Here is a 23,067-nt window from a genome sequence, read left to right as displayed (position 1 = left end):
CTGTTTGTGAAAAGTTCCCTGAGAGATTCCAAAGTGCAACCAGGCCCAGGAGCCACAGTTTATGAGATTCTGTTGGCCAAGAGCAGGCATTCGAATAGCTGTAGCTCTTCCCACCCTAAGCCTACTTCCCAGCTTTCTGTGAAAGGGACATCAATGTTCATTACTTGTAGTGATAAAGAAAGGAGGGAGGAGAGAGACAGAGAAACAAATCACCTTGATTCTACTTACAGGAAGATGGCCCAATAGTCTGTATTCTATTCATACTATGGAGAATCAGCTGTTAAATACGATGAGTTGGGCACCTGGCTGGCTCAGTCCCCAAAGCATGCAACTCTTCATTTCGGGATCCTGAGTTCGAGTGCCACGTTGGGTGCAGAGAATACTAAAAAATAAAGATTTTATTTATTTATTTGACAGAGAGAGACACAGCGAGAGAGGGAACACAAGCAGGGGGAGCGGGAGAGGGAGAAGCAGGCTCCCCGCGGAGCAGGGAGCCCGATGCGGGGCTCGATCCCAGGACCCTGGGATCATGACCTGAGCTGAAGGCAGAGGCTTAACGACTGAGCCACCCAGGCGCCCCAATACTAAAAAAATAAAAAAATTAAAAAAATAGAATGAGTTAAGTCTGTTCTGTCCTCAGAGGAACCTCCATGAAGTATTAATGAGAAAAGCAAGTGTCAGATTCATTTGTGTTTTATACACTGTAAAAAATACACGTATTTTACATACTCCGCGGGAATGTTTCCAAGACTGTGGCAAAGGGGATAAAAAATTTCCAGTTGTTCCTCCTCGACAGTGGGAATGGAAAAGAAGGGAAGAGAGATTACGCTGCTGGAGAACGCCGAGTTTTGCCAAATCTGTTTTTCAAGCTAGGTTGGGTATCTGGTCGTGAATTTTCGCAAATTTTAAGCATTGCCAAGGGATGAGAAATCTACAACGAAAAAAGGTATCACCCTTTGGGTCTAAGAAAACATCCTTGAGTCGCAAGGATGGGACGATTTCGGGCCCAGCGTTGACTTATTTCTGACTATCTCCAACGTCAGGAGGGTGTGTGACAGGGAGGGCTGGGCGCAGAGGGCAGCGGGCTCCCGCCGGGAGCGACGACGGCTTTTGGAACCCCCAGATCTTCCTGGCCCTGGCTCTGCAGGCGGTCATTTTCCCAGAAGACTTGTAAAAAGGCTCGAGGGGTGTACACAGGAAGCCCTCGCACGCACTCGCCGCCCGGGCCGGAAGGCTTCCCCGCCGCCATCTTTGCGCCCGCAGCGCCGCCGCTTCCTCCCGGGGCAGAAGTTTCGCGCCAAATTGTCCGGCCTGCAAAATGGAGCCCGGAAGGAGGCCAGGGGCATGACGTCATGCGCCCCGCAGCCAATCCGCTCCGGTGGCCTGCCCGGGAGGCGGTGCTCGCGGGCGCAGAGCGGTCCAATCGCTGGCTGCGGGACCCCGGCGAGCCAATCGGGGCGCAGCGGCTGCGGCGTCCGAACGCGGCGTCTCGTTTTTCCCGCGAAACTCGGCGGCAGGGTGTGGACGTCCTTGTGTGCCTGGGTCCCGGTAGTGCGGGAACGGGGAGGTGAGACCGGCGGGTCTGGGGGTGGGTGGGGGTCGGGGAGTGTGCAGGCGTTCGCCCTTGAGGGCGCAGCCGGTGGGCAGGGTCTCTCTTCTGGGAGGGCCGGGGTCCCCCCGCCCCGCGTTGGGAGCGAGCCCCCGGCCTGCTCCAGCTGCTTGTCCCCGCGCCAGGCGCAGTCATGTCGGGCTTCGACGACCTCGGCATCTTCTACAGCGACAGCTTCGGGGGGGACACCGCGGCCGACGAGGGGCAGGCCCGCAAATCGCAGCTGCAGAGGCGCTTCAAGGAGTTCCTGCGCCAGTACCGAGTGGGCACCGACCGCACGGGCTTCACCTTCAAATACAGGTGCGGGCTGGGGCGGGCCCGGAGGGAAGGTGGGCATGCACACTCCCGGGTGAGGAGCAAACACACCCGGTGCGAACACGCGTCTGCACTCAGAGCCTTTTAGTGTCCTCGAGCTCGGATGGGGATGCGGGTCCAGAGAGGTGAAGGAGCCTGTCCTAGGTCTGAGGATTTGGGTCCCAGCCGAAGCGTCATCCCGGCCGCACCGGTGTGACATTTGGTTTTGTACATTTTATACCTGAAGTTAACTTTCGAGTGGCCACCTGTTGAGTGGGCCCCTAACAACCATCTAGGAGTTCTTGGGCCCTTTGGTTCTTTATCCAGGACTCGCTCTTCACGTCCTTCTTGTTTTCCTGTGTCCTGTCTCTATGATGTCTCCTAAACTCTCTGCGTGTGCCGAAAGTGAAGATGGTTTCGATTTATTTCTATTTCACTTACGCATTCGTTCCAGTCTTGCAACTTCTGTTGATCAGCACCTGCCGTGTGCCAGGCACTGTTCAGGTGCTGGGCTAACCACCGAACCTGCTCTTAGTCATGGTCTAACCTGTGGCATCATGCCGAATACTCATAGGCCCAGCCTCTATCTCTAGCACCTTAAAATGCAGAGAAAGGTGAATTTGTGGGTCCAGGCTTGGGCGTGGCCAATTACTAGCTGAGTGACTTCAAGTAACGGACTCTCTGTGTCATCAGTAAATGGACGGGAGCAGTTCTGCCTCCCATTTATTCATGTACCAGCTGGCATCGACCATGTGTGTGCCAGGCATTGTGTCTAGGCACTGAGATCCGGAGGTGAAGAGACTCCGTACTGCTCGCTCTTTAGAAGCTCATAGGTCAGTGAAGCTCCTAAGTCAGTGGGGGCAAGGCATAGAGGTGAAGAGATAAGTTACAAGGTGACAGTTGCCTCAAAGGAGGAACATAAAAGGGGAGTGAAGGAGGGCTTTCAGAGGAGCCCAGGTTGACCCTCGGCTGAGAGAAGAGTTTCAGGCGTGGAGGGCATTTCTGGTAGGAGCAGTTGCATGTCTGGGTGGAGAGTATGGCTGGCCTGTTCATAGCAAGGTGCTTTCTGGGCCAGGATGGCCGTTCCGTGTGGTCCTGGGACATAAGGTCGGAGGGGATGAGGTCTGAGATGAGTCTGAGGAGAGGGCTCTGTGTAGCACAGGTCAGTGGTCCCTAAGTGTGTTTTGGGACAATAGTCCCATGGGATGCTCTGTAAAAAGTCCATCTGGTGGTTGATAAGACAGACACACTGTTATGTGTGGTCTCCAAGTTTGAGGTTTGTGCTTTGTTGGTCTCTGAGAGAAACTAAAAGGCTCCAGGGGTCCTGCAGGGAAAGAACGGAGTCTCCCAAACTGACCTGTGCACACAGCCCTGTCGTTTAAGTGTTGAAATCTCCTTCAACCATCTTGTGGACTGTTTCCACAGAGCTGTTTTTGGAGGATGCCTCTGTGGGCAGCAGGGAGCCTCCATAGGGTTATGTCACAGAGCCTTCTGGACCTCGATGTGTGTTTGGGAGGAGGAGTGGGGGTAGTGGTGGTGATGGTGCGGGCAAATATGGGGTGTAGGTGCACCTCAGCCAGTGTTGATTTCCTCTTCTTTGCACCCTGCCCTGCCCCCACCCTGCTACCTTCCCACACCAGGGATGAGCTCAAGCGCCATTACAATCTGGGGGAGTACTGGGTCGAAGTGGAGATGGAAGACCTGGCCAGCTTCGACGAGGACCTGGCTGACTACTTGTACAAGCAGCCAGCCGAGCACTTGCAGCTGGTGAGTGGGACCCCATCCCTGAATCCCCCAGGGCTGGGCACCTGTTCTGGTCACCAACAGTTGTCGCCTTCCTCTTCTCCAGCTAGAGGAAGCTGCCAAGGAGGTGGCTGATGAGGTGACCCGGCCCCGGCCCACGGGCGAGGAGGTGCTCCAGGACATTCAGGTCATGCTCAAGTCGGATGCCAGCCCATCCAGCATTCGTAGTCTCAAGGTGGGTCCACTTAGAGGCTGGTCGGAGGGTGACAGTGGCTGCTGCATGGTGTGTAGGAGCTTCAGACACGGGCAGACCCGAGTGCCAGCTGTGTGACCCTGAGCAGCTCACTCAGCCTCTCTGAGCCCGTTTCTTCCCTGGTAAAATTAACTCACTGGACAAGTGAGCTCCTGTGGACAAGGCGTCGAGTCGGTCATGGAGAAACAATATTGAACTAAACAAGTTCTTGTTGGGGGACACCTGAGTAAACCAGCGAATGTCACCCGTGATGGTCGTAGATGATCGTAAGTGCAGTGGAGGAAATTGAGGTGAGGGGGTCGTCCTCTGCCTCTGGGAAAGACAGAGAAGGCTTCCTTGGTGGAGAACCACCTGAGCGGGCAGACAGCTGGGAGATCACCCTAGGGAGGTGGAGGATAGCTCTTGCAAAGCCTGAGGGACGAGGAGGGCTTGGTATGTTCAAGGCCGTGTTGAAGGACAGCCAGCGTGGCTAAAGAGTGATCGGGAAGCAGGAGGGGTCGACAGAGCCAGCTGTCATCCGGGGGGGGGGGAGTGTGTGTGTATTTATTTTGATTTTATTTATTTGACAGAGACAGGGAGAGAGGGAAAAGCGGGGAGAGGGAGAAGCGGGCTTCCCACCGAGCAGGGAGCCGGATGCAGGACTTGATCCCTGGGATCATGACCTGAGCCAAAGGCAGACGCTTAACGACTGAGCCACCCAGGCGCCCCCAGGTGTATGTTTTCTTAAAGGTTTTATTTATTTGAGAGCCAGTGCAAGTGAGCCTATGCGCGGGGGGAGGAGCAAGGGGGAGAGACAAGCACACTAGATTCCCCACTCATCACAGAGCTCAGAGTGGGGACCGATCATGACCTGATCCTGAGCTGAAAGCAAGAGTCAGTCGTCCAGTTGACTGAGCCACCCAGGGGTGCCCCTGGTGTTGATTTGTTTTAATCGACAAATACTAAAGACTGCTACGCCCCAGGTGCTGGGCTAGACCCTGACTGTAAACAGATGGGTCTTGCTTCTCACAGAGCTTTTGAGGGGAGAGCCAGGTAAGGGACATCATGATGGCTTCAGGAGCCATGTACAGTCATGAAGAAAAGCGGAACGAGCTAAACATGACAATGGCCAAGGGAGATAGATGGTGGTCAGAGGAGGCCTCCGATGAAGTGATGTTGTAGTGAGTCTGAGTGATGCGTCGTCAGCTGCATGACAGCCCAAGGGAAGAGCATTCCAGGCTCAGGGAGAAGCAGGTGCAAAGGCAATGAGGTAGGGACAGTGGCATGCTTCATGGAATAAGAAGAAGCCAGTGTGACCGGACCCCAGTGAGCGTGAGGGTTGGGGGAAGGGGGAAGAGGCTTGAGGGCCAGGGCCTCTCCAGCCATGGAAAGGAGCTTGGATTCTGTAGGAGGCACAGTAGGAAAGCAGCAGATGTTCAAGTAGAATGGGCCGATTCCATTTGCAAGCAGTCCTTCTGGCTGCCACGTGGAGAATTGATAAAGTAGCAGGAGAGCAGTGAGCGGGAAGTGATGCTGGTCAGGACGTTAGTGGTTGTCATGGGGCTCTTGTTAGAATCTAGGGAAGTGATGCACATGCCTTTGCTCGGCACGCTCCACAATGGGGCCCTAGTGTCACCCATTTAGCTAATGGCATCTCCTCGTCATGTGTTGCACGCAGAGGGCATGCTCTGGTCTTTGCTTGTGTCCCTACATCCTGCAGCTCTTTTGGGGCCCCTGTCAGGCCGCCTTTGTTTTGCACGATGGCAGGTGGTTCCAGAAGCAGGGTGGTGGGCTCTGGAGCTTGTGAGTTTTATCTGTCTTTTTCCAGCACCAGGGAGGGGCTCCGTGACGATGTTTGGAATCGAGTTCAGTGTCACGCATTTGCCTCTTTGTGGAAGTGGCATTGGACCTGCTTTGGGGGGCCAGCTGTTTGGTCAGGGAGCCAAGCCTCAGCTCCCCCCAGGGACACGCTTCCTACTCTCAGACTTGTTGGAGGACCCAGTGAACGGCCTGTTTCAGCTGATGGGTTTCCTGTGATCTGGGAGGATCCCCCTCTAGAAGGGTCACTTGTTGGGATGGCTTGGAGGGGCCGAGGCAACCCCTGTCCTTTCCAGCTCGGGATTCTGCAGCGCCAGGATACCTGCAGCTTTGTGGCTTGTGTTCTAAAAAACCATGCTCTGCGGCGGCTCCAACAGTTCTGTGTCCCTGGGTCATGGCAGGCCCCTCTGCCCTTACGTGTCGCAGAGGGGCCAGCCTCCTTCCTTCTCCGCCCGCCATGTCCCAGGCTGCACGAACCCGTAGGCTGCCCGTCCCAGAGAAGCCACTGGGAACGGGAAGAAAGTGATGAAAGGAACTTTTCTTGTTTTTTGTTTTGTCTTAATGGAAAATTACACACGGAAATAGAATAGTGGAACGAATCTCACATACCTTCACCTGGGTTTAATGGTTAACATTTTGCTTTATTTGCTATTTCTTTTTTTTTTTTTTCGGTAAAGTACTGTTTTTCAATTTTTTAAGAGAGCGAGTATGCGCACCCACGAACGAGGGAAGGGGCGGAGGGAGAGGGAGAAAGCAGACTCTCCCCGTTGAGTGCAGAGCCTGGTGGGGGGCTCGATCCCAGGACTCCGAGATCATGACCAGAGCCAAAGTCAGACACTTAACCGACTGAGCCTCCCAGGCGAACTTGTTAAATTTTAGGTAAATTACAGAAGTGCCACTGTGTCCCTAAATACTTCAGCATGCACTAGAAAAAGATTTTCTAGAAGTGTGAGGTTTTGTTTTTTTTTTTTTTTTAAATTAAGTAGGCTCCACGCACACTGTGGGGCTTGAACTTAAGACCCTGAGATCAAGAGTCACATGCTCTTCCGACTGAGCCAGCCAGGCGCCCCAGAAAAAGAGTTTTTTATCGTAATCTCCATTGTCCCTGTCTCCCTTTAACCAACCATGCTCTTGATGGCTCTTTTGCAGTCGGACATGATGTCGCACCTGGTGAAGATCCCTGGCATCATCATCTCGGCGTCCGGGGTCCGCGCCAAGGCCACCCGCATCTCCATCCAGTGCCGGAGCTGCCGCAACACGCTCAGCAACATCGCCATGCGCCCGGGCCTGGAGGGCTACGCCCTGCCTAGGAAGTGCAACACGTGAGTGGGCCTTGCGGGGCCCAGCGGCTAGGGTGGGGGGGGGTGACATCTGGGGGGAGATGGGGGAAGGGGGAGGACCGGCCTGCAGCAGGGCATGTGTCCTGTGGGAGTGGCACAGGCTGGTGCGCTGGGGCTCAGGGCTGGTATCCTCCATTGGCGAGTTCTGTCCCCACCAGGACGCCCAGACGGTCTTTGTGGGGAACCCAGGGTTGGGAGGGAAAAGCAGTCCAGTGGAATGAGTCTGTCTGGAGGCTTGCTGGGGCGGCTGGCCCAGGAACATGGCACGCTTGCACATTTACACATTGCCATGGACCACGTTTGCTCTGCAGAGGCGGAGAGTATATGGCCTCTTGGCCCCTAAGACCAAAGGTTTGCTCTCTGGCCCCTTACAGGAAATGATCTCCACCCTTGATCTGAAGGGCCTGCCCTCTCTCTCACATTGCTCCTTGGCCTCTGCTGGTCCCCCTCAGCTTCCTGACCTAAACGTTGCAGTGCTCTGGGGCTTAGCTACGCTGCTTTCTTTCTGCACTCGCTCCCTGGGTGATCTCGGGCTTTAAAGATGGTCCCACGTGCAGAGGACACTCACACATGTGTCTCCCCTGAACTCCAGGGTTGGATCCAGCTGCCGGCCGGCAGCCGGATGTCCCCATGTAGGTGTCCAGTGGACGTTGCAGATTTGAACCCACCCCAGACAGACCTGACCTCCATCCCACCCCCAGATCTCCCCTTCCACAGAACCTCCCCTGCACCCCAGTTGGAGGCACCATCTTTTCAGGTGCTCAGGCCCAAATCCTTGGTCTCAGAGTGTTTCTTCCTACTTGGATCCAGACAACTGAGAAGTCCTTTTGGCTCTGCTCCTCAGATTGCACGTAGAGAATCAGGCTCTTTCTCACCACCTGGGCACGTCTGCCTTGCTCCATGCTGCTGTGCTCCCTCACTTGGAGTGGTCGTCCTCAGTCTCGTCTCCACCCCGCAGCTGGTGGAGAGGACTCTTTGTCCTGCAGGTGACCCAGTCGTTTCCATGTCATCCAAAGCCAGGCGCTGTCCTGGCAGGCACGGCCCTCCGTGGTCCTCCTCCCTCTGTCTAGGCCCAGCCTCAGTGCCTCGCTCCTGTTCCTGGGATCACTGAGCACACTTCTGGCACAGGGCCTTTGAACGTGCTATTTCCTCTGCCCTCTGCCCTCCGCAGTCCTTGGTCTCCCTTCAGTCAGCTTTCTCTAACGTCATCTCCCAGAGGTTCCTCCATGTTACACTCGGTGCACGCGTACCCGGTCACTCTTCCCCACCCACCCGACAGCATGGGGCACTGCTGTCGTTCGGTCACTCAGCCGTTTGTCGGCTGGCTTTTTTCAGTCTCCCCGGCCCCTGACGAGAACGTGAGCCCCGTAAGAGCAGGGACTTCTGTTTCTGCTGGGTCCCTGGCCTGTAGAACATGGTCTGGCACGGACTGAGTGCTTTGCAGTAACACCGTTATGGTAGTTGAACCGTGACTCCATTGCTTGGAGGTAAAGAGAGGCCTAGACCCTGAGAATGGTCTGTAGGTGCCCAGACCCTCACCACGAGATCCTGGGATTTGAGTGGGGGTTTCGTGAGGTCATTGGTGAGTTGGCCCCTCTCCCTGTGGGGCTACTGAGACCCTCATGGGGGTTGAGAGCGTGACTTGTCTGTGTCCCATAAATTAATGGAGGAGCCAGGCCTGCAGCAGACCTCCGCACTCCTGGTCTGGTTCGTGGTCCCCCGCAGAGCTGCCCTCTTCTTAAGGGTCTTGTCAGGCTTATCCCAGAGACCCTCGACTTGCTGGCCGGGTCTTGTTGCCGACTCCTGGGATGGACTCCCTGGGCTTCGGGTTCTCAGGGGAGCTCTGGTGACCCTTTCTCCTCCCCACCCCCGTACAGGGACCAAGCCGGGCGCCCCAAGTGCCCACTGGACCCATATTTTATCATGCCTGACAAGTGCAAGTGTGTGGACTTCCAGACCCTCAAGCTGCAGGAGCTGCCTGACGCAGTGCCTCATGGCGAGATGCCCAGACACATGCAGCTCTATTGTGACAGGTGAAGCAGGCAAGGGCTGGGGCTGGGGGTGGGCGTCCGCGGGGGCGGGTGGCGCTGGCCGAGGCCCGGTGAGCACGGTGGGAGCAGAGGATGGCTCGGTCGGGAGCACTTGTTCACTGGAACGCCGGTGCTTCCCATATGTTTCCGCTCGCTCTGTCTTCCCGAAATCGGCAAGGCACTTAGCCCCCGCTCGGCAGTTCCAGAGCCCCCCGGAACTCTGAGAGGCTGATGGCTTCGTGAGCTTGGAGCCCGGGCCCTGTCGTGAGAGTTCCTGCAGCTGCAGCTTGGAGAGCTTCTGCTTGCCTGATGCCCTGACCTGCCCGTGCCCGGGGCTTTCTGATAACGTCGTTCCTTGGATTTTGCTGAACGGTTGGGAAGGAGGAGAGGTGCTCGGCTGGGGTCTGGTCGTCCCATGGCCACCTGGGAGGAAGGCTTGGAGATGTGACCGGGGTGCCGCAGCTGGATGTGCTTGCAGGTGTTCCGTGCTGCGTGTTTTCCTGAGGAGTGGGTCCAGAGCTTCTGTTAGCTTTGTCAGTAACGGTGGAAGTGTGGAGGGGCCCGACGGTAGCGAGTTACGTGAGCTGGCGAAGGCTCAAGTTTCCTCAGCGGTAACACGGACGTGATGGCCGTCCTTAATCTCTAGCTAGGCTGCCGGGAGATGGTAATTGGAAAATGCACCTGTCTCGTACCGGTCCGTAGTACAAATTAAGTACTTGGTGTTTGTTAGGTGGTTCTCTATGCAGTCTAATCCAGACGTAAGAGGTGGTGTATGGGAAGGGGCTCCTGGGAGGAGGCTCAGTCATTTAACTGCCTGACTCCTGATTTCGGCTCAGGTCATGATCTCAGGGTCGTGAGATCGAGCCCTGTGTCGGGCTCCGCACCAGGCATGGAGCCTGCTGAAGATACTCTCTTCCTGTCTCCAAAATAAAGAAGAAAAACAAAGTGGTGCATGGGAAGGGGCGCCCTAGGATCCTCTCAGGGCTGAAACCGTGACAGTGACGCTCCTTTGTGGGATGTGACTCTGGCATGTAAAGCACGTTTGGGTCTGTTTCCTTACTTGATCCCACAGTATGAGCAGGTCCGGTCACTCTATCGCTGCCCCCCTCCCCTTCCCTCAAGCTCAGAGAGGTGCGGTGACGACTTTTTTTTTTTTAAACATGGTTTGCATCCTTTTTATTTTTTTTATTTTTTAAAGATTTTATTTATTTGACAGAGAGAGACACAGAGAGGGAACATAAGCAGGGGGAGTGGGAGAGGGAGAAGCAGGCTCTCCCGCGGAGCAGGGAGCCCCCAAGGCAGGGCTCGATCCCAGGACCCTGGGACCACGACCCGAGCCGAAGGCAGACGCTTAATGACTGAGCCACTCAGGTGCCCCGGTGCGGTGACTTCTTTGAGGTCACGCAGCTTCTAAGTGGCAGAGTGCAGATGCGTGCCCCAGTGTGCCCTCCGCGCCACTCTGGTTCTCACTGGAGCGACTTGGAGACTCCTTGTTGCAGGGTCTTAGTTTTGAAAAGAGGACATGGACGTCCAGAGGCAGGATGTACCTGAGCTCGTGGAGCCCCGAAGAGGCAGAAATGGTGGTGGTGGTGGGGGGGCCCTTGCAGAGAGGCCAGGGGGCCTGAGGAGGAAGGCTTCCCCCGAGTTGGCCAAGGGGAGCCCCGTGGTGAGTCTGGCAGCAGATACGATGGGGATGGGGCTTCTGAAGGCTGGGGTGGGCTAGCACCAAGCCGAGAGGGGGGCCTGGGGCCCCAGCCGGCGAAACAAAAGAGCTCTTGAGGGCAGGGAACGGTCAGGCCACCACCATGAGCAAGGGTGCTGAGCACCATCCCGTAGGCAGCTGAGCCACGCATGCTGGGAGGGGGCCCCTGAGGGATGGAGAGATCTGGAGTACAAATGCTAAGGTGGACTGTGAGTGTGACAGCGTGGGTGAGAGGGTCAGGGATTCGCTGTCCCCCCCCCCAGGCTCTCACTTTGTTTCTCCCTCCTCCCTGTCTCCTCAGGTATCTGTGTGACAGGGTTGTCCCTGGGAACAGGGTCACCGTCATGGGCATCTACTCCATCAAGAAGTTTGGCCTGACTTCCAGCAGGGGCCGTGATAGGGTGGGTGTGGGCATCCGGAGCTCCTACATCCGTGTCCTGGGCATCCAGGTGGACACAGATGGCTCTGGTGAGTTGGCTTTGGGGTCCAGCTGTGCTATACCCTGGGCCGAGCCCTTGCTGTCTCTCTCCGGGATTATGGTCAGGCCCCCTGGCCTCCCTGTCCCCACCCTTCCTGGTGGTTCCCAAGGGCCTCGACGGTCTGGCCCTCCAGCTCCTCCCACCCCCTTTCCCCTCACGCCCTGGATGGCAAGCACAGGCCCACTCCTGCCAGGGAGAGCTGGGCTCTGTCTCCCCAGGCTTATGCCGGCTGGGCTCTGAGGCCCCGCCTTGCAGGGAGCCCTGACCCGGCTGGCCGGGGTCTGCCCCGCACAGCACTCACGTGCCCTCCCTCCCTGGCCCGCCCAGGCCGCACCTTTGCCGGGGCCGTGACCCCTCAGGAAGAGGAGGAGTTCCGGCGCCTGGCCGCCCTCCCCAATGTCTACGAGGTCATCTCCAAAAGCATCGCTCCATCCATCTTCGGGGGCACAGACATGAAGAAGGCCATCGCCTGCCTGCTGTTTGGGGGTTCCCGAAAGAGGTGGGGGTCCAGTCCCGCCAGATCTGTGGATCTGGGGGTGGGGGGGTGACTTGGCCCATAGGAGGATGGCTGCCAGTGGTCAGGACTTGAATGTTCTTCTCATTTTCCCGGGACCCTCAGCCTTGCCTGCTACTTCCAGGCCCTTTTCCCTACTCCGAGGCTTGCTGTCAGCCGGCTGGTGGCTAATCCATGCTCTCCTACCCGGAGGGATCCCCTCACCTGAACTAGGGGTGGACTGGAGGAGGGGGGCCAGCAGCTGCAGTGGGCAGAGCTCTGGGCTTGGAGACTGGAGACCAGAGATGAAATCTCTGCCGCTTTTTCCTGTGTGACCTTGGGCAAGAGACACCACTTCTCTGGACCCAAGTTTCCATGGGAACAGGGCAGGTGAGAACCTAGCTCTCGCAGGACAGCCCATGTCGTCTTGGAAACTAGAAAGTAGTAGAGCTAGGGAAGATAACGTTACCAGTAGCTACCACATACTGGGCCTCACTGTGCACCCGGCCTTCTTGCAAGCGCTTTCGTGTGTCTGACACCTAGCCAGCCCTCACAGTCACTGTCAGAGGAAGCTCTGACCAAGCCCACTTTGGGGGTGAGGAAGTTGGGGCATGGAGAGTGAAGGGGACTTGCTGAGAGGCACATCAGTGGGGCCAGGATCCTGTCCATCTGGTGCTGGTCACACTGTGCTGTGCACGGGCCGCTGGGGGCCCCCCCTTTCCTTTTCAGCCACGAGGGCTATCTGATCAGACCTTTAACGTGTGTGACCCGGCCCTGAGCGCCATGTCCTTGGCCGTCCCTGACCTGGAGGCAAGTTCTCTCCTCCATCGTTACCATGGGTGCGGCTCCGGACACAGCTGTGAACGAGGGTCCCAAGCCCGGAGCCCTCGCCTGCCTGCTGCACCGAGGCTCGTGGTGCGGGTTGTGGGGCCCATTGCCAGCCCTCCCCGTGACCAGCCCGAGTCCCAGCCTGGCCCACTTGCCTGTCCTCCAGGCTCCCCGACGGACTCACCCGCCGAGGAGACATCAACCTGCTGATGCTGGGGGACCCGGGCACGGCCAAGTCCCAGCTGCTGAAGTTTGTGGAGAAGTGCTCTCCCATAGGGGTGAGTGCCTGGGACATGCCACTCCGCTCAGCTGCCCCCTTAGGAGGGCAGGCTGCAGCCCAGGCCACCTGGTCCCTGGGCTTTCCGTGGTGGGCCGGCTCACCAGAGTCTCTTCCTCGTTCCTCTTGGCTGCGGGTCAGGATGGCACAGAGAGGAGGAAGGGGACCAACAGGTGTGGGGTGGTTTGGGGCGGTGGGTGGCCTGAGAGGCAGCATGGGCTTTGGGTCTCAGCCTGGCCAGTAGCTAGCTGGCTGCCGGCCTTGAGCAGGTTGCCTTATCTCCCTGAGACTCCCGTTTATCCACCTGCTAAATCATGACATTGGTCAGCACCCGAAGATCAAGGGCCAGGCACTGCTTGCAGCGCATTGCGTAGATTTGCTGGCCTAACGTTCCACTCACTATGCGGTGGGTGCTGTGATCCCTTTAAATAAAGGAGGAAACTGGGGTACAGAATAGCTCACTCTTGCCCAAGGTCCCATAGCGAGTAAGTGCAAGCACAGGGATTTGACCCCGAGTGTGTGGTAGGTGGGGTTCTCTGTGCAGTGATCAGTGGGCCTGGGGGCTCAGAGTGGGGCGAAGATGACCCAGCAGGACAGGGCTGTGTGGGGGGAGCTGTGGTCTGGGCGATCAGAAGTGCCAGGCGTTCATGCCATAGCCGCGTGATAGAGACCCGCAGGTGCTACTCTATGGGCCATGGGGGTGGTGTCCAGTTTTCTGGCAGCCCTGGTTAAAAAAACTAAAAGCAGTTGAAACTAATTTTAATATTTTATCTAGAGTGTTACTGTTTTAGCCTATAGGTTGATATAAACACCACGGCACGCTTTACATTCTCTTTCTTTAAGCACTGTTGAAAGCGTGTGTATTTTACACTCTAAGCCCACCTCACACTGGACTTGCCAGGGTGCCAGCTTGTGGCACGCGCGTCTGTACAGAGACGACAAGGGGCTGGGGAGGGGGACGCTTCTCCTTAGGAGTCAGGAGTCCCCATCCCGGCCCTCAGGCCTCCTGGAAGTGTGGCATTCCTCTCCTCTGGGCCGCAGTTTGCTCATCTGAGAGCGGGCCCCTGAGCGCTGCTTCGTAGGGCTGTGGTGGGGCTCCGCTGACCGTGCACGTGGACGCCCCCTGGGGGAGAACCAGGCCAGACTGGTGCCTAGGGAGGCCTTCCCACCCGCAGGGAGGAGCACAGGTTCTATTCTGGGCTCGGCAGCCAGCTTTGATGCGTGACCTTGGGCAAGCCACATCAGTCTGGGCCCTTGACTCACTGGAGCTGGGTGATGTCCTGATGCCCCCTCCCCCCCGCCCCGTCCCCCAGGTGTACACCTCTGGGAAAGGCAGCAGTGCGGCCGGCCTGACAGCCTCAGTGATGAGGGACCCTTCGTCCCGGAACTTCATCATGGAAGGCGGAGCCATGGTCCTGGCCGATGGGGGGGTCGTCTGTATTGACGAGTTTGACAAGGTGGGTGTGACGGTGAGGTGGTGGCCGAAAGGTGGGTGGCACCTTGTCATGGGGCCGGAGGTGTAGCCTCCTGGGCTGCGACAGCAGAAACTGCCTCTGACTTGGAGACTGGTGTTTGGTCCTGGGCCTGTCATTAGCCTGAAGTAGTTGAACCTCTCTGGGCCTCAGTTTCCCTATCTGGAGAGAGGGGAGAGGAGAGCCAAGCCCACCTGGCTCGTTATCACCAGGGCAAGAGGCCACCTGATTCCTGCCGTGGGCCAGGCATAGAGTTGGGACTTGGGACTGGTCGCTGCTGTAGTTCTTCGGCTGCCCCGCTCTCCCACCCCCTCGCCCGGGCCTCACAGATGTTTCTGCCCCACACAGATGCGGGAAGACGACCGAGTGGCGATCCATGAGGCCATGGAGCAGCAGACCATCTCTATAGCCAAGGTGCGCGGCTGCCGTCTGGCCTGGCCCGGCCACGTGGAGGGTGCTGGCCCGGGGCCGCGATCGGGCCCGGTCTCTGCTGGCTGCAGCAGCCGGCCCGGGCGAGCGTATGCATGGGAGGGACTCGTGTATGCACGGGAGACACGCGTGCCTGGGTTCTCATCTCTCTTGTTTGCTCCGCTCTCTCTCCTCTCAGGCTGGGATCACCACCACTCTCAACTCCCGCTGCTCCGTCCTGGCTGCCGCCAACTCGGTGTTCGGTCGCTGGGATGAGACGAAGGGGGAGGACAACATCGACTTTATGCCCACCATCTTGTCCCGCTTTGACATGATCTTCATCGTCAAGGACGAGCACAATGAGGAGAGGGATGTGGTGCGTCTGGAGCTGGCTGGGGCCGCGGGAGCCAGGCCCACAGTTCTGGGGGAGGGTAAACAAGGGGCTTGGCGCAAAGTCCTGCCCATCAGACTTGCCTGTAAGCGGGCAGCCCGGGGCGGGGCAGGGCTGCGGCCTGCAGGGAACGCTGGACTAGGGGTCCAGAGTCCTGCCTCCTGCCGGGGCTGTGCTGCGCAGTTGGGTAAATCATTCTCTCCCTGGGGCTCAGCGCCTTGTATACGAAACAGGGGAGTTGACCTTTGCAAGTGATAGAACCCCAGCTCCGGTCAGAACGTCCCTGAAGGAACGGAATGGCTTATGTGGTGGGCAAGCCTAGAGGTGTGAGGCCCACCTGGATCCAGGGCTCGATGTGCCCAGAGCTCTCTGTTTCTGCCTCTCTGCTCTGCCTCCCTTGCTGGAGACCTGTTCTCAGGCAGCTGCTCTCCTTAGGGCGGCAGATAAGGCCCTGGCAGCTGTGGGATTTTGTCTGATCAGCTCATAGCTCACAAGGAAAGAGGGGCGTCCTCCTTTCCATGAGTTCTCAGCTTCCCTCCCTGTCTGCACAACTTCTGCGTTGGGACCTATGCTCAGGAGGGCCTGCGGGCTGACCCAGTGTCTCCTCTGCCCCCCCAGATGCTGGCCAAACACGTCATCACTCTGCACGTGAGTGCACTGACCCAGACCCAGGCCGTGGAGGGTGAGGTTGACCTGGCCAAGCTGAAGAAGTTCATTGCCTACTGCCGAGCGTGAGTCCTGGACACGGGCCCTGCGGGAGTGCGGTGGCCCAGCTCTCCTGGGGGAGAGAACCCTGAAGCCTGGGCCTGCCTCTCACACAGGGTGCTTGAGATGGGGCCCTTCTTACGGTTTTGGCTCTGCTCCTTTCTGACCTCGCGTAGGTTGCTCTGTGGCTCTTGGACTGTTTCCCCATTGCTAAAACAAGGGTGTCGGCAATAGACGGTCTTACAGACCCCCGGGACTCTCCCGTGCAGGGAGGCACTGCAGTGTGGACAGTGTGACTGTGGGCTCTGGGTAACGTCCGCCCCCACCGTGTGACCTGGGGCAAGTTGGGTGACCTCTGAGCCTCTGGTGTGGCCTGGGGTCTTCCCGAGTACTGCACAGATGATTGAGAGCTTGGCAGAGCCCCGCACCGAGGAAACATTCATCTTATTTCGCTCGCAGATTGCCAGTAACAGTAACCATGCGTATAGTCACCATTCCGTGCCAGGCATTCCTCTTGAGTGTTTCACGTGTAACTGAGCTTTCGCCCGGTCCCAAAGCCTTTGAGGGTGCTGTAGTGAGCCATTCTACAGGTGGGGCTGAGGCAGAGAAGTGGAGGGAAAGAAAGGTTAAGTGACTCGTCCAAGGTCCTAAGCGGGAGGGAGCAGAGCCAGGATTTGAACCCAGGGACCCGGCCCCAGAGGCCACGCTGTTGCCCCAGCGCCGAGAGCCCGCACGCGCCCTCAGCTGTCTCTTGGAGGTAGAAACTGAGGGCAGGGAATCTTTGAGGACCCCTCCAGTGGGAAGTTAGGCGCTGTATCCAGGTGGGTCCTGAACTCACTCCCTCTGGGGTCCCGAGCAGTGCACTGCCCAGCAGTCCTGGGTCCTTGTCCCAGTTCTGAATCCTTAGGGCCCCGTCTTCAGGGGCTTGGCCCCAGCTGTCTCGCCCCACCTTGATGCCACGTCCTGGGCGGCCTTGGGGAGTTGACTCCCTCCTTCCGGCCTCTGTCTTCTCATCCTCAGAATGAGGGTGGGATTAGGTGATCTCGGCATTCCCCTGAATGAGTGACTGTCACTTGGCTGGGGGACACGGTGGGTGCCCCCAGATTCCTTCCTGGCCTTGTATGACAGCTGCCCCCCACCGTCCTGCAGGAAGTGTGGCCCCCGGCTGTCGGCAGAGGCCGCAGAGAAACTGAAGAACCGGTATATCATCATGCGGAGCGGAGCCCGTCAGCATGAGCGGGACATCGACCGCCGGTCCAACATCCCCATCACCGTGCGGTGAGCAGGCGCAGGAGTGCCAGACCCCGGCGGGCTGGATGGGCCTCGGTTTACAAAGCAGGGTGTGCCTAGCAAGCCCTGGGCCAGGGTCCCTTGCTGACCACAGTCTAGGCCCGTAGTATGGGCTGTTGGTCAGGGCGGCTTTTGGGAGTATAGACAGTGGTCTCTCTGATTATACGTACTTCTTGGCTTGTTTTAAGGTTGAGAAAACCTGGAACCCTGTTTTGTGACTTTTGTTGTCTGGCTTCCCTCATTGCAGGGAAGCCTGAGGGTAACTCGTGGGAGTTACGAGACCTGGCTCCTAGACTCTGGCGTATTGTGTGACTGTAGGAAAGTTGCTTTCCTTCTCTGGACCTGTCTTCATAGTTCTTAATTTCTCTTCTTGTGAGTTTATACAGTAGAGTATAATGATTAGGAGCTTGGACCTATCTGGGCTGCATCCTGCTGCCAGCACGGATGAGTTAGAAGTGAATTTGGCTGCGTGTAATGGAAAACCCAAATAAAGTAGAGTAAGCAAATTGGAAGTTGATTTCTCTCTCATGTAAAAATGTTTGAGGGTGGGTGGTCCAGGACTGGTGTGATGGCTCCTCAGAGTCATTGGCAACTCGGGCTCGTCCTCATAGTCCAAGATGGCTGCTGGGACGTCAGCCTTCTCCTCTGTAGTCCAGGTGACAGGAGAGGAAGGAGAAGGAGGGCCTATCTTTTCAGGACATTTCCTGAAATCCCCACAAAACGTTTGAACCTAGAACTTCTCGGTCACACCTTAGTCACATGGACGCAGCTAGATGTAGGAGAGGCCAGGAAATGTGTTTAGCTGGGTGCCACGTGTTGGAGTCAAAATCGGTTCCATTACTGAGGAGGAAAGGGAGACGGGTCATGGGGACCGCAGGCAGTCTCCCCATGGCCTTCCTACGTTGGGCAGGCACCTCCCTGACAGTTGCGTGGGGCGGGGGCGGGGAGTGAGCTGAGGCCACCCCGTCACTCCCGTGCAGGCAGCTGGAGGCCATCGTGCGCATCGCCGAGGCCCTCAGCAAGATGAAGCTGCAGCCCTTCGCCACGGAGGCCGACGTGGAGGAGGCTCTGCGGCTCTTCCAGGTGTCTACGCTGGACGCTGCCTTGTCCGGCACTCTGTCAGGTGAGCACACGCGGGGGCAGGGGCCGAGGGTCCCGTGGGGCCGGGCGCCATCCCGGAGGCCTAGAGCGTTGGTTGATCCTGTGTGGTTGCCCACTGTCTCTGAGCTTCCTCTTGGTGGTCAGCCGCCCTTCCCCGTTCTGCCCCCAGCCATTTTCCTGCCAGATGAGAAGCAGCAGCTTCTCTTCCAGACCCTTGAACACAACCGTCTGGACCCTGTTAATCGTTAAGGATTGTAATTTTGTCATTGTCTGAGAATGCTAGCTCTCTGCTTGTGAGCTCATAACGATTTTGAGCGCTTCCAAAGCTCTTTCCCTCATTCGACTTCCAGCTGCCTTCCAGAAGCCAGCTGGGCACTTAGAAATAAGACGGACACTCAGAGGCTTTCTCGTGGTGCCAGGATGGCCGTTTGCTTAGCTAGAATGCAGATCTCTCAACCCGTAGGCCAGTGTCGGTCAAACTGCTGTCAGTCCCACTGCCTGCTTCAGGCTCAGCCTTCCAACAGATTTTTCTGGAGCACTGACTGTGTGCCAGGCTCTCCTGGGATAGATCCATTCCTTCACCCAGTGGGGTGTGGTATTTGCCAGACGCCGTTCCAGGTGTTGGGGTTTAAGAGGGAATAGATCTCAAGTCCCTGCCTTGTGGGTCTCTCATTCTAAGGTGGGGGGAGAGAGAGCAAAGGCAGATTGATCAGGTTCAGGCAGTCAAAAGTCCGGGGGGGGGTGGTTCTGGTAGGCCAGGTGTGTTGGAGGAGGATTGGATGCCTCCCCATCAGGGGGTTGGTCAGGACGGCCTCACTGTGCAGGTGACATAGAGGCAGTGGTGTGAAATGAGGACGTAAGGCTCTGTGTGTGTGTGTTGCGGGGGGCGATGTAGAGAACCCTCTAGGTAGAGGGAAGGCTCGGTGCCATGCCTCCAGGGAGGGGGCAGTCTTGGCAGGTTCCAGGGCCGGTGTGGCTGGTACCTTGGGTGGTGAGAGGGATCACTCCCACCCTCCCCTTGGCGAAGACTGTTTCTGCCCAGGAGGAGATTTCTGTCCTTTGAGACATTTGCTAACGGAGAGCTCTCTGGGATGCTGATGCATGGAGGTCAGGTGTGATTTGGGACAGTGGAATTTGAGTTGGGCCTTGTAGGCTGTGTAGGAGGTTGCCTTGCAGACCCCTTTCAACCTGAAGCCTTGAAGTCCATCCCAGTGGCTTCGCTGACTATGCCCCACCCTCTCCTTAGCTGAAACCCCAAGGCATCTGTCTGTAGGCCTTGGTCAGCAGGAGAGACTCACCCTGCATCAGTAGTTGGGAGTCAGGAGCCTCCTGCTGGCCCGGGCTCCCTGGGGTGCCTTGCCTCCCTCGTGTGTCACGGGGGGCTTCAGTTGTCTGCGATCTGTTTCTCCTGGAACTTTGTCCCTGCTGCCTGACCGGCCGGAGACCTATGTTACCAGTGTTCCCACAAGTCAGCTCCTGTCCCTCCTCAGAGCCCTCTACTGGCTGCTCCCCCAGAATCAAAGCAAAACCCGTGCCATGGCCTCGGGGTCCCCAGGACCTGACCCTTGGTCTGGCCACGTCCCCATCCCCTGGACTGGGTTTTTAACAAAGTCAGGTTTCTCCCTCCCCGCACGCGCCATTCCTTCTGCCTAGAGCGTCCTTCCGCACAGGTGTGCCTCATCCCCTGGCTTCAGGGCTCTGCTGAGCCATGTGCTCAGGCCTGCGCTGTCCCCCACATGTTGTTCCCCCTTTTTTTTTTTTCAAGTTTTTCTTCTGAGTCCTCTTTCTTGGCTCAGGGGCCTTGTCTCTCCAGGTCTCTGCCCCACCACAGGCAGACTGAGATCCGTGGCACCCCGGTCCCACCCAGCTGTCTCTCTCTGCCCACAGGGGTGGAGGGCTTTACCAGCCAGGAGGACCAGGAGCTGCTGAGCCGCATCGAGAAGCAGCTTAAGCGCCGCTTTGCCATCGGCTCCCAGGTGTCCGAGCACAGCATCATCCAGGACTTCACCAAGCAGGTAGGCCTTCCCTGGGGCCTGGAAGCGGGGCCGGGGCGGGGGGGGGTCTCCTGCTCACTCCCGTAGCCTGCTTCCCACCTACCCAGCAGCCGTGTCCTGTGGCTCAACAGACGAGTCTGGGATGGGGACAGGGCAGCTGTTTCTTGTCCTGGACCTGTTCCTGTCATTCATGCCCTAGGGACTGCTTCGATCTGGGGAGGGGGCAGTTATCTGTCCCATTAGGGGAGAGGACGGGGCTGGCATTCTGGTAGAACCACAGACAGCCTCCCCCAGCCCTTCCCATCGATCCCTTCCCCCACTGCCTGGCTTTTATGGGGCTGGGGGCAGGGGCAGAGCCAGGAGGGTGAGCCGCCCAGCTCATGGAGGACAGTGCTCTTGACCCCAGAGAGAGAGGAGTGGGGCTTTCTAGATGCTGTGGAGAACTTGTGGCCTTTAAAACCACAGGAGCAGTCCACCAGTTTCTGGTTTCAGCTCTTCTTCATGTACATCTTGCCTCAATCTTAAGAGCATTTTCGGGCAGCAGGTGGGACCACGCCCATTCTGTGGGCGAGCGGACTGAGGCTTAGAGAAGTTTAGGGTGTCAGCAGCTTGGGTTCTGGAGTCAGGTGGACTCCGTTGAAGTCCCAGCTCTGCCACTTAATTGCTGTGTGACTTTGAGCAAGTGACTTCGCCTTTCTGGGCCTCAGCTCCTCCCCTGTAACACCGGAGTAATCACCGGACTAGCTGCACAGGGAGGGAGGGAGTTGATGTACAGAAGAGTGCCTGGCATGTTGAAGGTGCTAAGGATGTGGGAGCTCTTAGGAGGGACGGAGACGGGTGTGAAGGCCTTTTCTAAACCAGAATAGAATGTTCTCTGGGAGCAGGGAGGATAGGAGAGCCCAGACGGTGAGCCAGCAGGGTATTCTGGGGCCCCCTCGGGAGGCACGCTCCCGCATCTGGCCTTGTGTCCGTAGAAATACCCGGAGCACGCCATCCACAAGGTCTTGCAGCTCATGCTACGACGGGGCGAGATCCAGCATCGCATGCAGCGCAAGGTCCTCTACCGCCTCAAGTGAGCCCCCGCGGCCCCATGGACTTGCCCAGGCCTCCTGCGCGTCGCCCCTCCCGCCCCCTGGAGCCTCCCCCCGGCCCTGGGGACGTCGCTGTCCTCTGCCTCGCCACTGGCATCTTGAAATGCCCCCTGTGCTCCCCCCTCTTCCCCCCCAGTGCAGGGGGCCCCAGCTGCCCCCAAGGAAGGAACTTTCTGCCTGCCTTGCTGCCTCTGGGCATCTGCTTATGGTGCAGGGCCAGGAGATGTGCTTTGGAAGATTGTGGAACTAATAAAGCCGTGATGTGTGTGCACGCTGTGGGCTCTGCGCTGGGGGGCCTGTGGCTGCCCCCCGTCTTGCCATCCCTGCAGAGCAGGTGTGGGCGAAGGACCGGCCTTGCAGCCGGCCCGAACGGGCTTTCTGACCTGCGTCTGCCCCTCGGGCTCCTGGGTGAGGCCTTTACGTTCCGGGCTCCGCGTTCTTGAACTGGTCCGTGGGGCCGGTGCAGCCAGTTTCTGGCCTCTGGCAGTGGCGACATTGCCAGTGGACCCCAGCCCGTGTGCAAATGCCTCGGAGAGTGCGGAGGGTTGGCGGCCCCCCCGCTGTGCCTCAGCAGCCTGGGGGGGGGGGGGGGGGGCGTGGGTTTGCCTGCGACCGGCTGAGTCACCAGACCTTCCTGTGCCTCAGTTTCCTGATCCGTGAAGGGATGCCACCCCTGCTTTGCAGGGTTGTGTTTAGGGTAAGTGGCAGCAAAGTGCCCAGGAAGTGACGGGGCAGTGTGGTGAGACTCCAGTGGCCTTTGGGATTTGGGGACATGCATTCCCCCTAGGCCTTAGAGCGAAGTCACTAAGAGTGAATGTTCTGGGATTCTGTGGACCGGTTTTCTTCCGGTTGGGCCACCCACAGCTCTGTGGCCTTGGCTCTGGCACTAGACTTCCCTGGGCCTGAGGATAATGCCTTAATTTGTTTCGCCATTTCCTTTTTTTTTTGGTCTAGTTAACATCGGTCACCACAGTTGTTTTTTTTCTCTTTTGATGGGAACTTTTAAATTTCTCTTAGCAACTTTTCCAACGTTCAGTACAGTATCATGAACCAAAGTCACCATGTGGGGCATTTCATCCCCACGGCTGACGTATTTTATAGCAAGTGTGCACCTTTTGACCCCCTTCACCCATTTTGCCCACTCCCCATCCCCACCTCTGGCAACCACCCGTGTGTTGTTTGTGTCTGTTGAGGGGTTTTTCTTTCTCTTTTTTAAAGATTCCGTATGTAAGTGAGATCATACGATATTTTTTTTTCTCTGACGTATTTCTTTTTTTTTTTTTTTAAAGGTTTTATTTATTTATTTGAGAGAGAGAATGAGAGAGAGAGAGCACATGAGAGGGGGGAAGGTCAGAGGGAGAAGCAGACTCTCCGCCGAGCAGGGAGCCCAATGTGGGACTCGATCCCGGGACTCCAGGATCACGACCCGAGCCGAAGGCAGTCGCTTAACCAACTGAGCCACCCAGGTGCCCCGTATTTCTTTTTTTTAAAGATTTTTTTATTCATTTGAGAAAATGAGCAAGAGCACAAACAGTGGGGGAAGGTCAGCAAGAGAGAGAAGCAGGCTCCCCACTGAGCAGGGAGGCTGACTTGGGACTCGATCCCAGGACCCCCAGGACCCTGGGATCACAACCTGAGCCGGAGGCCTGGCTGACCGACTGACGTCCTCTCACGCATTTCAGTTTGCAGGGTGTCCACAGTTTTATCCAACTTGGCGGGATTTCCTTTTCTATAATTGTGTGTGTGTGTGTGTGCGTGCGTGCGCGCGTG

General features: G+C 57.6%; 1 protein-coding gene across 1 annotated transcript; it reads left to right on the top strand.

The window, feature by feature from the left end:
- The first annotated feature begins 1,457 nt into the window (after window positions 1-1,457).
- MCM5 (minichromosome maintenance complex component 5) lies at window positions 1,458-21,568 on the top strand. Its single transcript, XM_025881758.2, has 17 exons — window positions 1,458-1,567; window positions 1,735-1,909; window positions 3,544-3,670; window positions 3,753-3,881; window positions 6,846-7,018; window positions 8,914-9,069; window positions 11,070-11,236; window positions 11,575-11,746; window positions 12,735-12,846; window positions 14,159-14,302; window positions 14,666-14,731; window positions 14,925-15,101; window positions 15,735-15,847; window positions 16,971-17,099; window positions 18,092-18,234; window positions 20,100-20,227; window positions 21,181-21,568. The coding sequence occupies exons 2-17, from the start codon at window positions 1,743-1,745 to the stop codon at window positions 21,280-21,282; spliced, it is 2,205 nt and encodes a 734-aa protein (XP_025737543.1). The 5' UTR covers window positions 1,458-1,567; window positions 1,735-1,742; the 3' UTR covers window positions 21,283-21,568.
- Window positions 21,569-23,067: the final 1,499 nt, after the last annotated feature.

Source organism: Callorhinus ursinus, unplaced genomic scaffold (assembly GCF_003265705.2).
Source record: "Callorhinus ursinus isolate GAN/ISIS: 27379988/994484 unplaced genomic scaffold, GSC_fseal_2.0 scaffold14, whole genome shotgun sequence".
NCBI lineage: Eukaryota > Metazoa > Chordata > Mammalia > Carnivora > Otariidae > Callorhinus > Callorhinus ursinus.
Note: the sequence above shows the minus strand (reverse complement) of the source record. Positions and strands in the feature narration are given on the sequence as shown.

Excerpts from the sequence above, each read along its gene's own strand:
- MCM5 (XM_025881758.2), top strand. The coding sequence starts at position 1,743 with ATGTCGGGCTTCGACGACCTCGGCATCTTCTACAGCGACAGCTTCGGG. Across the intron at positions 1,910-3,543 it reads GGCTTCACCTTCAAATACAG|GGATGAGCTCAAGCGCCATT; the intron begins GTGCGGGCTGGG and ends TTCCCACACCAG. Across the intron at positions 14,732-14,924 it reads AGACCATCTCTATAGCCAAG|GCTGGGATCACCACCACTCT; the intron begins GTGCGCGGCTGC and ends CTCTCCTCTCAG.